Below are 11,394 nucleotides of genomic sequence, written 5' to 3'. Positions count from 1 at the left end.
AAAAGAAAAAAGAAAAGTGTCTTGGTATAGCCAGGTGTGGTGGCACTTGGGAGGCAGAGACAGGCGGATCTCTGTGAGTTCAAGGCCAGCCTGGTCTACATAGTAAGTTCCAGGCCAGCTGGGCCTACAGGGAGACCCTGTCTCCAAAAGACCGACCCAAAAAAGAGAAAAAATCTCATCAAATTGTTATCACATGGAATGTGGTATTTGGGGGTGACCTGTATCTGTTTTCCTGAGTCCTGGTCATCTGTATTTGGCTCCAGAATAAATCATCTCCTGTTGCGCTGTGATGAGAGCTGTGCTTTGCTTCAACACTGACATTATTATTTCTGGCCTGGCTCCTCAGCAGCTGGATGTGCCTGATGCAACTAACAGGAAAAGGCTGTTCTGCTCCCCTCCTGTCTCTGCAGGAAAGGAAGGAAGGCAAAAAAAAAAAAAAAAAAGTGAGGTCTCCAATCACAGTCCAAGGGAAAAGCAGAGCTGTGTCCCCCAGGCCCCAACATGGGCTTCTCACCTGGATTCTTCCCATCCTCCTCCCTCCTCTAGGCACAGGTCAGCAACATCAACACTGGGGTAAGCACAGAAGCAGCCAGAGCAACAGTCAGGCCTGCGGCACCACCAGTCTCCTTAGCTTGACGCTCTGCAGGTGAACGTGACCCATGAGCCTTTCCTGACTCTGCCTTCAGCCAGGTAAAGTGTGTGGAACCCCCATTTCCTCACCAATGTCTGCAGAGACCGTGGTGTTCCGGCTGCAGTGCTGCACGTGGCAGGTGAACCGAGGCTCCTGTCCAGGAAGGACCCAGGTGGACACCCAGGTCTGGTAGGTCCCGTCCCCGCTGGGCAGGATAGCCTCAGGCCCAAAGGTGCGCTGCTGTGTGGGCTCCCCATCACAAAGCCAGGTCAGGATAGCAGTGGGATGACACAGATTAAAAGCCCAGCATGTGAGGGTGATCCTTCCCACTGGGAACTTCCTGTCTGTCACAGTCACCTTTGGAGAGTCTGAGGGAAGACCAGGCAGAGCCAGTGAGGGTGGGGATCCCCAGATCCCTGCATGAGGGTCACTGAGGGCAGAAACTAACCAGCTCTAAGGAACCACCTTGGGCACACTCATCTCTAGCCTCCCCCACCCTGGAGGCCATGTGCGCAGTGGTTATAGGATTGTAGGATGCTGGCACACAGATGCAGTGGCTCCTGACACAACATAGGTATCATCTCATCCATTAAGCCCTCATCCACAAGGAGAGTCTAAGAAGACGTAAAGTCTGCTGTCAGAAGCCAATGTATCCCCCTTCCGGCACATGACGTAGATGAATTAATTATCAGCCACCGATTGGACAGTGGGCTACTCTAGTCCCCAAAGGGCTAGAAATCTGACCTAGGTGGGAGGTACCTCCTGTGACAAAGCCAGTTCCGAGTGCTCTGAGGGACAGTGAGGGACGGTCCCTGAGGTCAGATGATTGACTATGGGCCTGACTTTGTCTCTAGCCTTTACCTTCTTCGTGAGGACGCTATCCTGGTTATCAGTGTCTTCACCCCCACCTCCCTTTCCACCCACAGTTTCCAGGACACTCTTTCCTTTTCTGTCACACTTAGCCAAAAAGCAAGCTTTAAACTTCCCCTTCCAGGGGCCACTCACAGTTATACACAGCTATAATCCCAGCATTCAGGAAATGACAGCAGACAGATCATGAGTTCAGAGCCAGCCGTGGCTACATAGTGAAACAAAACAAAAAAGGAAACAACCTTTCTAGAACTAAAGCAGAGGAGCAGTGGAAGGACCCTGGTCATGTGATACAGGGCGGTTTGCTTTTGCATTTGCAGCCCTGCGCCAAGGCTAAACCCTTCTGTCCTCACCTAGTTTGCTTCCCTCCTGCAGGTGAGCATCACAGAGAATGAGGGTGACAGAGAGAAGCAGCCATGTGTCCGAGATCCATGCCAACATCTGGGAACCCCCCTCTTTTCCCAGCTGAGGGACCCAGCAATGGTTCCGGGGGAGATAGTATATCCTTCCATGTGGTGTCACCTTAGGCTGTACCACCCTTGTATGATCCAGTGAGAACCCATCTCACAGTGGAAGGAGGCACTCAGAGGCACAGAAATGTTTCCCTGGGTGCTGGGGTCCTATGTAGTGAGTTCCCATTCCCTCTGACAGTCGGTACCTGTATCCACCAATTGGTTCCTCAAGGAAGCCAAGTGTCTCAGGAGCTGAGCGGGACATACGTCATGTAAGAAAGTCTTCACTAGATCAGCTCTGGGGCCATGCCTCTCCCACAACATCTTGGTCTCCTGGTTTAAAGGCTCGGCCAGTTTCCATGTGAGGGTCTCCAGGTCAAAGGTGAGGAGGTCCTGTCCATCGTAGCCCAAGTGCCAGAAGCTTCCAGAGTTGTTTCCTTGCAGCTCACAGCCTAATGTGGCCTGGAGGGTGTGGAAGCCTGGCCCATTCCAAGCAGGGAGCCATCACCCTGCTGTCCTAGGTCCTTGGTTCCTACTGGGACTCAAGCCCAGGAGGGCATATCCTTTGATCCCCCCAACTGTGGGTGCCTGTGCCTCTCTGGAAAGCACCACTGCTTTGTTTAAATCTCCTGGCTGTGCCCTGCCCCCACCCTCAGGGATCAGCACTGGACCCACATGCACTTGGCTCTGCCCACTCACCCCTGTCCTGGCCCTTCTGGCCCATGAGCTCTGCCAGCATCCTCCTGAGCTGCTGCTCCTCCTCCTGCAGGTCTTCAGTCTCTCTTGCCCAGGTCTCAGGTTCCACGTGTCCCTTCATCCTGAGCCCCCAGGGCTCTGCCCTCCTGCTGTTCCCATCATAGCGCAGGAAGAGCTCATCATCAAGGTATCCCAGGGCCAGGAACTGGGGCTGCCCAGACCCCTCCTGAGACAAGGCCATGAGGTCATAGTGCAGACTGTGGGGTCCTGAGGGAGGAGACCAGTGACATACCAGGTCATGGTTCTTGGAGACCAATAGTCACCTCTGCCTGAGGAATTGACATGGGACTGGTTCCTTGCGGAGGTGTCTCAGAGGTGGGTATGAAGAGCCAAGTGGAGTGTTTTGTGGTGGGAGGAGAGAGAGAGAAAAGAAGAGGGGGATTCGGGCTAGAAAAGATTAAAGATACGTGGGGGAGCAGAGCAGGCGCGTGTGCATCTAGACAGAAACAGACACAGGAATGACAGGCAGATCCCCAGCTGCACAGACTGAATCTCAATGGAATTGTGACACCTGTGCTGACCCAGCTTCATCCTGACTGAGAAGAGATTGACCCCTGTGTTGAGTGCTGAACACAAGATACCCTGATACACAGAACTACAGAGGCTCAAGTGTGAGTTTTACGTGGAGTTCAGGATACGCTATAAACACTTAGCCACACAGAGGGGTCATAATCAGTGGTTGGTAATCAATGTGGGGACCTAAAAGCCCCACCTTGCATAGGTCCGAAAGGAAGTTACTGGGGGTGCGGCCTGGCTTGCTTTGAAAGTCTGAAGAATACTTCCGCACTGCTGAGGAGTGCATGATCAGTGCGTGACCATCCTTAAGATACACCCTCACGGGGAGGGGGGAGTTCCAGGTGCCTTTATAAGCTTTGGAACACTTGCAATAAATGAGTCCCTGCTTGACTAGGCTCCCCGTTGCGTCTGCATGTCCCCGGGAAGTGGGGTGGCGTGGGCTGGCGAACGGCATGCTTACTCATCCCCAATCCTCACCTCGCCGGGGGTCGCAGGTTCGAACCCCCAGCAAATCAAGAAGGTTATGGAGATGGTTTTCTCCTTCTACCTTTATGTGGGCTCTGGGGATCCACTCAGATGGACAGGCTTGTGCAGCAAGCACTTTACCCATCAAGCCATCTCACAGGCCCAAGAAGTCTGTGACTCAAAATACTTAATCAACTTAAGAAGAGATTTTTTAAATATTTTATTAATTATTTTTATTTTATGTGTATGACTGTATTGCCTGCATGTATGTAAGTGTACTCATGTTGTACAGTGCCCTCAGAGGTCAGAAGAGGGCATCAGAGCCCCTGGAACTGGAGTTATAGACGTTATAAGCTGCCATGTGAGTGCTGGGAACTGAACCTGGCTCCTCTGCAAGAGCAGCTGGTGCTCTAAACCACTGAGCCATCAAAAGTTGAATTTTTGATTTATATCTGTAGGTTTCAGTCCATAGTATTTGTCCCATTGCTTTTGAGTCTGTGGCAAAACAGCATGCTGGGAACACATGGCAGAAAAATGTCTTGAAGATTCTCAAACTAGAATACTAATGTGTAGTAAAACCTCTTTGATAGTCAGGCATGGTTTCCCTGTAGCCTCAGCTGTCCTGGAACTCACTATGTAGAGCAGGCTGGCCTCAAACTCACAGAGATCTACCTGCCTCTGCCTCCCGAGTCTAGGATTAAAGGCGTGCACCACCACGCCCAGCAAGAAATGAAAACTCTTAAGTGGAAGATGGCTGGCAGAGATCTAAGATGAGAGAGGGCCTTAAGACACAGTTTTATCAGAGATACAGAGGCCTCAACGCAACAGGAAAATATTACCAATATAAATCTGTATGCTTCCAATGACATAGCTGTAAAAGAAATCCACAAAAAATCTGCAAAATTTGTAGCATTAAAAGGAAACATTAACCAAACCACTGCCAAAGATATTACTGCATCTTTTGAATAACCACAGGATAAACAGACATAAAATCCATATGAGACAGCAATTGGAAGCCCAGAGTTAAGTTTGCAGAGTTGATCTGGACAGAACAGAGGCTGTGCACACTTTCCCTGTACACAGGGACATTTGCAAGTCAGTTACAACTGAGGAACCATTAATGACAGTCCCGAAGAGGTATTGAACAGGTAGGTGACTACGGTCCCTCGGGCAGTAAGACCCGCCCCCTTCATGATATCACCATGGTGGAGCCACCTCAATGCACATTTTTCTAAGCCTTTCTAGAATATACCACAACTAGGGTGTTGCACACCCAGAGACACCAGGAATTCCTCCAAAGCCCTGGGCCTCTGGTTTCTCCTGTGGAAGCATGAGCGATTTCCTCCCATTGTTGAGAGCTCTGGATTTGGTGAGCAGACAGTGCCCATTCCAAACTGGAAGACGACGGAACCACCCAGCTGCTTACTACAGAGTGAGCTTAAGGATGGCTGGCAGAGATCAATATTTCAACAGAAAAATTATCTTATGAAAACTGACATTAAAAGATAAAGAAAATGTCAACAAGTCCCTTAGGTAATTAAGAAATTGGTGCACAGCTGGATTCTAATGTTTAGAATCCCAACATTTAAGAGGCTAAGGCAGGAGGTTAGCCCAGTTTCAAGGCATCCTGAGCTATATAGTGGGGACACTGTCAAAAACAAGCAACCAGGGCTTAAGGAGAGAGCTCAATGGATTAGAGCATTTGCTGTACAAGCATGAAGACCTGAGTTCGAATCTCCAGCACCCCCTTAAAAAGCTGAGTATGGCCATACATGTGTAATGACTAGAGCAACTCCATTTTGTACAAAGCCACCTTAGACTTTAAAAATCAGAGAAGTAGCCAGCTCTGAAGTTGGTCCCAGTAAGTCACTCCCCCCAGAAGTTTGTTTTCCTTTTAGAAATAGCTGACCACAGAAAGGAATGTTTCTTGACCACCCAAGGGGAAAATAACCTAAACAATATCTTGTCTTTCTTGGTAATATACTGAAATAATAAAATCAGAAAGCCACTTACTGTGAAGGTCTCTATACAGCTGTTGAGAAAATGACTAAAAATTTGTTTTGGCTTCTGTAAACATGTTTACTGCTGCACTTAAGGGTCAGTGTGATCCCACTGTCCTTGCAACTGCCAATACCACAGGAATGACTCAGCTTATGGTTTCTGACTTTAAAAGGCCTTTCCCAGTCCCCACAGCTGCAAGGCAGTTACCCTTATCTGGCCTCTGGAGACTGTCAGGCAGCCACAGCTCTAATAAAGATTTGGCTAATTAAAATCTGAATTGGGTCTGGTGGTCTTTTCCTGGTGGTCTAGAACTCCGTAACTATGCCTGGAACCCTAGCATTAAGGGGCAGAGACAAAATCCCAAGAGCTTACCAAACTGCAAGTTTAGGGTTCCTTGAGAGGCCCTGTCTCAACTCTGCTCTTGCACACACCCAGACACCCAGGTGCATGCATTCACCATACACACCACACACACACACACACACCAAATTTTTTAAAAAATCTAAACAAGCTGGGTGTGGTGGCATATGCCTTTAATCCCAGCAGTTGGGAGGCAAAGGCAAGAGGATCTCTGTGAGTTCAAGGCCAGCCTGATCTACATAGTGAGTTCCAGGACAGCTGAGGCTATAAGGAGACCCTGTCTCAAAAAGAAAAAAAAATCCAAACTACCAACCAATAAACAAAGAGAAGAAGGAAAAACATAAATCATATGTGTATATTTACATACTTAAATGCAAACACAGAGAAAGACCACTAAGAAAACTCCAGGCCCAGGGTTCACATGTTTCTGGGCTAGGTTGGTGAATTCTTCCAAATACTAAATGAACAATTTTATAAAAGTACCAGAAAACAGGCCACAGAGGGCGGAGCACCTCAACAGTATAACTTAAATCCATTCCTTGACGCCATCTGCCAGCTTTCCCCAGCCAATACCTGCCCAGACCCTTCCCTTCAGCACCCCTCCCCAACACACTGCCCCTTCTCTTGGTCCCCACACCCCATGCACCCCTTCCCCGCTTCACCTCCATGGTGGGCCAGGCACTGCCTCTACTTTCCTCACTCACTGCCCAGTTTTATCACAGGGCCCCTCCCACTTTTCCTGCCCTGCCGCGTCCAGCCACTGTCCCCTGCAACATCCAGACTTCTCTGCCCTTCCCCCCTACCCCCCTCACCCTCACTCCCCGACACCAAGCTCTTTCAGACTCACAGGCCACTGCACCCGGCTACGCAGGGACCCTAGGAGGTCTGTCTTCAGTGCTCACCCATGAGGCAGGATCCCCAGGAATCCTCCAGAAGCAGCAGCAAGGCCAACAGTTCGCCGACCAGTCTGAGATCCCCAGAATTTCCATCAGTCACTTTCATTTTGTTTGGAGATTCAAACCTGAATTCTTCCCTTATTTAGCGAGCATCTTTGTGTCGCGGCTAGCTCCATCTACAAATATGCAGGGATCTCCAAAACAAGGCGGTTGGGGTGGAGACTGAATAGTGGGTGGCGCCCTGGGCTGGAGCTAGTGCTGCTCTAAGAACTTTTTGGAGTTCCTGCCCTGCTCCTTATTAAATGTATGAAATAATTTCCTTACAGATCTGGCTGTTGCAGTGAGGGGACAGAGACAGTGCCACACTGCCACCCTCCCTAGCCTGAGTAGCAGGTTCTTTTAAGCTTTTCGGAGACCTCAGACTCCGGGCTTTGATGCTGAAAAGAATTTCAGGAGCAACCAGGCAGTTTTGAAGCACAGTTGGAGATTATTATTCTGGATTATTCTGGATTTTTGTTGTTGTTCTTTTTGAGACAGGGTCTCTCTGTAGGCCCAGCTGTCCTGGAACTCATTATGTAGACCAGGCTGGCCTTGAACTCACAGAGCTCCTCCTGCCTCTGCCTCCTGAGTGCTGGAATTAAAGGCGTGCGCCACCATGCCCAGCTATTCTGGATATTTTAATATAGGCTTAAGCATAAAGGTTTGGAGAAAGAAGGGCTCAGAAGACAGTAAGGATACCCAGGAGCTTGGTATGGGCTTCTAAAAAAAAGTCACAGAAAGTGAGACACAGGCAGTGTGGTGGACATCAGCTTCTCAAGGAGAGTCGAGATGAACTGTCTTAGCATCAGCTGGATACACCATTCTGAAAAGGTGCCTGAGGCCTTTTCCTCCTTGTCTGTCTTTTAATAACTGAGATTATAGGGTGGCTCTGGAAATGCCATGGGTAGAATTATAATCTGATGAGGAGAAACCAGGAGCCACTAGGGTTGCACAATGGTTAGGGATGTGTCCTTTCCCTGTAAATGGAGTTTCTGGTGGGATGTCTAGAAATTGCAGATTTATGACTGGGAATGGAGAACCCCCTCCCCTGCCCCTTAAGCAGTTGTTAATATGCTGGGGTTCTTAAGTCTCTGTGAGAAGAGGCTTCAAGCAGATTTCTGGTAAGGGGCTCCTTTCCCCTTCTCATGTCCCGAGATTTTCCTTGCCTTTGTTTCTAGATTCCCCCCTAACACACAAACACACACACACACACACACCATACCAAGGATTGAATTTATGACCTCATACATTCTGATCAGTCGCTCTACCTCTCAGCTACATCCCCCAGCAATCCTGTCTTTCTACCCTGCCTTAATTTAGGATTTCATCCTCTTCCTGTTTTGGACAAGAATTTGGAATACTTATAAACCCTCCACCCACTGCTTAGGCTCTGTGTCCTCACGAAGCCTGGAGCTCTGAGGAATCAGAGGAAATCACCCACACAGCTGGAGGAGGAAGCTGAGGTCCAGGGTGTTTGGAAATTCCTGGTGTCTCAGCCAGAGGAGATATAGACCCAGCCATGCTGGTGGACACCAGGCTGGGGACAGTCGTGCGCCATGAGGCTTCCTCAGGCCACCTAAATAAAAAAGGCCTAAACCTAAACAAAGTCCTTAAAAAAGGCCTAAACCTAAACAAAAAGTCCTAAACCTAAACAAAACCATGATAAATTTAGGGAAATGCCCATAATCGTTAAGGAGCAAATATTTAAAAGTAACAAGAGGATAAAAAAGCATTGCAGAACCACAAAGTTAATTCTAATCTTTGTTGCATTATTTGGATACTGGCTTCAAAACAAATAGTAAAAATCACAGCAATTCAAATAGCCTTTTGCCAGGCATGGTGGTACATGCCTTTAATCCCAGCACTCAGGAGGCAGAGGCAGGTGGATCTCTGTGAGTTCAAGGCCAGCCTGGTCTACATAGTTCCAGGACAGCTGGGGCTACAGGGAGACCCTGTCTCAAAAAGACCAAAAAAATAAAAGAAAATAACCTTTCAGGGCTAAAGAGATGGCTCAGAAATTAGGAGTGCTTGCTGCTCTTGCAGAGGACCAGAATTCAATTCCAGCACCCACATCAGCTGACCCACAATCACCTATAACTTCAATTGCAGGGTATTCTATACCCTCTTCTGGTCTTTGAGGGCACCTCATCCATGTGGTGCACATAAATTTACACGGGCATGCATGTATATACATAAATAAATAAATGTAACAAAAATAAATTAAATAACCTTTCAGAATTTAATATTTCTCAAGACTTCAGTCTGCAACCAGCTCCTGGGGCTCTAAAGAAAAATTCTTATTTGACCAATACTACTCAAATGGAGAGAGGATTTGAGAGAATGAGAAATATAAATTTGCTTTGTCCTTGTTGCACAAGCAGTCTGGATTTATAGGAGATCTTGCCTGGATACAGGAATACAAAAGCAGCTTTACTCTGTGACAGCACAAATTCAATGAGAGTGGATTCCCTAAATCCAGCCAGATGCCATGACCACATTCAAGAGGGCTCTGCCACATGCCCTCACTTCCCCTAGGACCTGCTCTCAACCTTTTCCAGCTCTGATTCACATAGCATCAAGGAATTAAGATCTCACCACATCAGTGCTTGGGGGACACACGCAAACTGTGACAATGTTTACAAACCTCAGCAAGACTGTTAACTGGTATGAGATTCTGGGTGACCTGAAAATCCATACAGCCTAAAATGATCTATGTTAGAGTCCAAGTCTGCAGCGACCCTCCCCCAGTGCAGTAAAGCTCCACAAGACAGCCCCCCCGGGGGGGCTGTCAAAAACAGGAATTGATTGAGCATAGTCTATAGTCTGTCTCCCCCAGATAAATTTAGAGACATGAGAGGGGGCTTCCCATGGTCACCCAGAGATGAAAGGGAGGGGCCCAGCAGAGACTGCACTATGGAGTCACAGCCACACTCTGTCTCTGCCCCCCTCCTCTCCCACCCTCAATTGGAATAGGAGCTTCACCTGGGCACAGACCCTGAAGATAGGGGAATGTGCAGATGGGCTTCATGCCTGGGACCTGGCACCTCATGACCCTCTGATTCTGAAAGGCCCGGGTCTCCAGGCAGTGCTGAAGCAGACCCAGAAGATTCAGCTGGGTCCAAGGAGCTGTATGCCATTCATTGGCTGGTTGGTGTCATGGTCACATGCTGGGGGTTCAAACCAGCGACCCCCAAGTAGTGATGACTAGGGATGAGTAAGCATGCCGTCCGCCAGCCCACCCCGCCCCCAGTACCGGGGACACTCAGACACAATGGGGAGTCCAGTCAAGCAGGGACTCATTTATTACAGGTATTACAGAGCTTATAAAGTCACCTGGACCTCCCCCCCCCCGAGGATGTATCTTAAGGATGGTCAAGCACTGATCATGCACTCCTCAGCAGTGCGGGAATATTCTTCAGACTTTCAAAGCAAGTCAGGCCACACCCCCAGTAACTTCCTTTCGGACCTATGCAAGGTGGGCCCTTTAGGGCCCCACATATCCCCCTTTTTATTTTTATTTTAAGGCCGGACTTACTTTATTTCATGGGTTCCCCACCTCATAGGCAGCTCCCTGAGGAGAGACGGCTATCTCCTTCCTCTAATCTTATGCATTTTTTCCTGTCTTAGGTTGTGTCACCTCTGACCAAGCCTTGCCCATCATTGGATCATGCACCTGGCCATGTGTATGTCCTGTCTTAGGAGTTCTTGTCATGGGACATCTTACCCATCCTTGGCTAAAAATCCATCATGATTAAGGGCAGCCGCGAGGGTAATGCAGCCCATGACAGTCTTAGTCTCTGCCTAACTCGGTTAGCCAAGCATGGGCAACTGGAGGGGGTCCTGGGGGAGTCTGTAATCATGAGGAAGTGGGCCATGGCAGTTCCAAGGGTCCTCTGTCATTGAATTATCTGGTAAAGACACTTAAAGATAAGCATTATCAAGAGAAACAAAGCAAGTCATGGCGTAGGACAAGTTGAAATACTTCTGAGACCATGTTCCTTTTAGCCAATCAGCCAGTTGTCAAAGAGGCTGACTGGCAATGAAGCCAAGGAACTGAGTCCTTCACCTCAGATGGATATAAATAAAGAGAGGAATTTTGGCTCATGAACTATTGTCCATGGACCGTCATCCTAGTCAGTCAGATCGGGCCTACCCACTTAAGGTTTTTCGCAGGCACCCATATGGGGTTTGAATCTCCTGTAGGTCTACACACACCTAAAGCCTGCAATAGATCTGGTCCTTTCCATTGCCCCGTAATGGGGTCCTTCCATCTTACCCGTACCTCAGGTCTCTGCTCCTGTCATCCCCAATGCTTCTGAAACCAGGATTCCAACTGATTTTTTTGAAAATTAAGAACATTAATAGTGAATAAGGCCATACCCAACTGTTGGTGGGGGCTTATTCCCCC

The 11,394-nt window shown here is 48.6% G+C and overlaps 1 protein-coding gene across 2 annotated transcripts; it reads right to left on the bottom strand.

Moving 5' to 3' along the window:
- Window positions 1-51: 51 nt before the first annotated feature.
- On the bottom strand, window positions 52-7,149 carry LOC103749217 (hereditary hemochromatosis protein). Of its 2 annotated transcripts, XM_008852076.3 has the most exons (6): window positions 6,954-7,147; window positions 2,653-2,916; window positions 2,160-2,432; window positions 721-999; window positions 515-640; window positions 52-404 (listed from the first exon to the last, which is right to left on the bottom strand). In XM_008852076.3, the coding sequence occupies exons 1-5, from the start codon at window positions 7,051-7,053 to the stop codon at window positions 543-545; spliced, it is 1,014 nt and encodes a 337-aa protein (XP_008850298.1). In that variant the 5' UTR covers window positions 7,054-7,147; the 3' UTR covers window positions 52-404; window positions 515-542. The 2 variants fall into 2 exon arrangements, with proteins under 2 accessions (XP_008850298.1, XP_029411375.1); XM_029555515.1 differs by lacking the exon at window positions 515-640 and having other exon boundaries at window positions 6,954-7,149.
- Between the last annotated feature and the right edge of the window lie 4,245 nt (window positions 7,150-11,394).

The sequence above is a fragment of the Nannospalax galili genome, unplaced genomic scaffold, assembly GCF_000622305.1.
Source record: "Nannospalax galili isolate Female #2095 unplaced genomic scaffold, S.galili_v1.0 scaffold385, whole genome shotgun sequence".
Lineage (NCBI taxonomy): Eukaryota > Metazoa > Chordata > Mammalia > Rodentia > Spalacidae > Nannospalax > Nannospalax galili.
The sequence above is the reverse complement of the archived record's forward strand: the minus strand, read 5'-3'. Positions and strand labels throughout refer to the sequence as shown.

Excerpts from the sequence above, each read along its gene's own strand:
- LOC103749217 (XM_008852076.3), bottom strand. The coding sequence starts at position 7,053 with ATGAAAGTGACTGATGGAAATTCTGGGGATCTCAGACTGGTCGGCGAA. Across the intron at positions 2,917-6,953 it reads CTGGGGATCCTGCCTCATGG|GACCCCACAGTCTGCACTAT; the intron begins GTGAGCACTGAA and ends CTCCTCCCTCAG. Across the intron at positions 1,000-2,159 it reads GAACCAATTGGTGGATACAG|ACTCTCCAAAGGTGACTGTG; the intron begins GTACCGACTGTC and ends GTCTTCCCTCAG.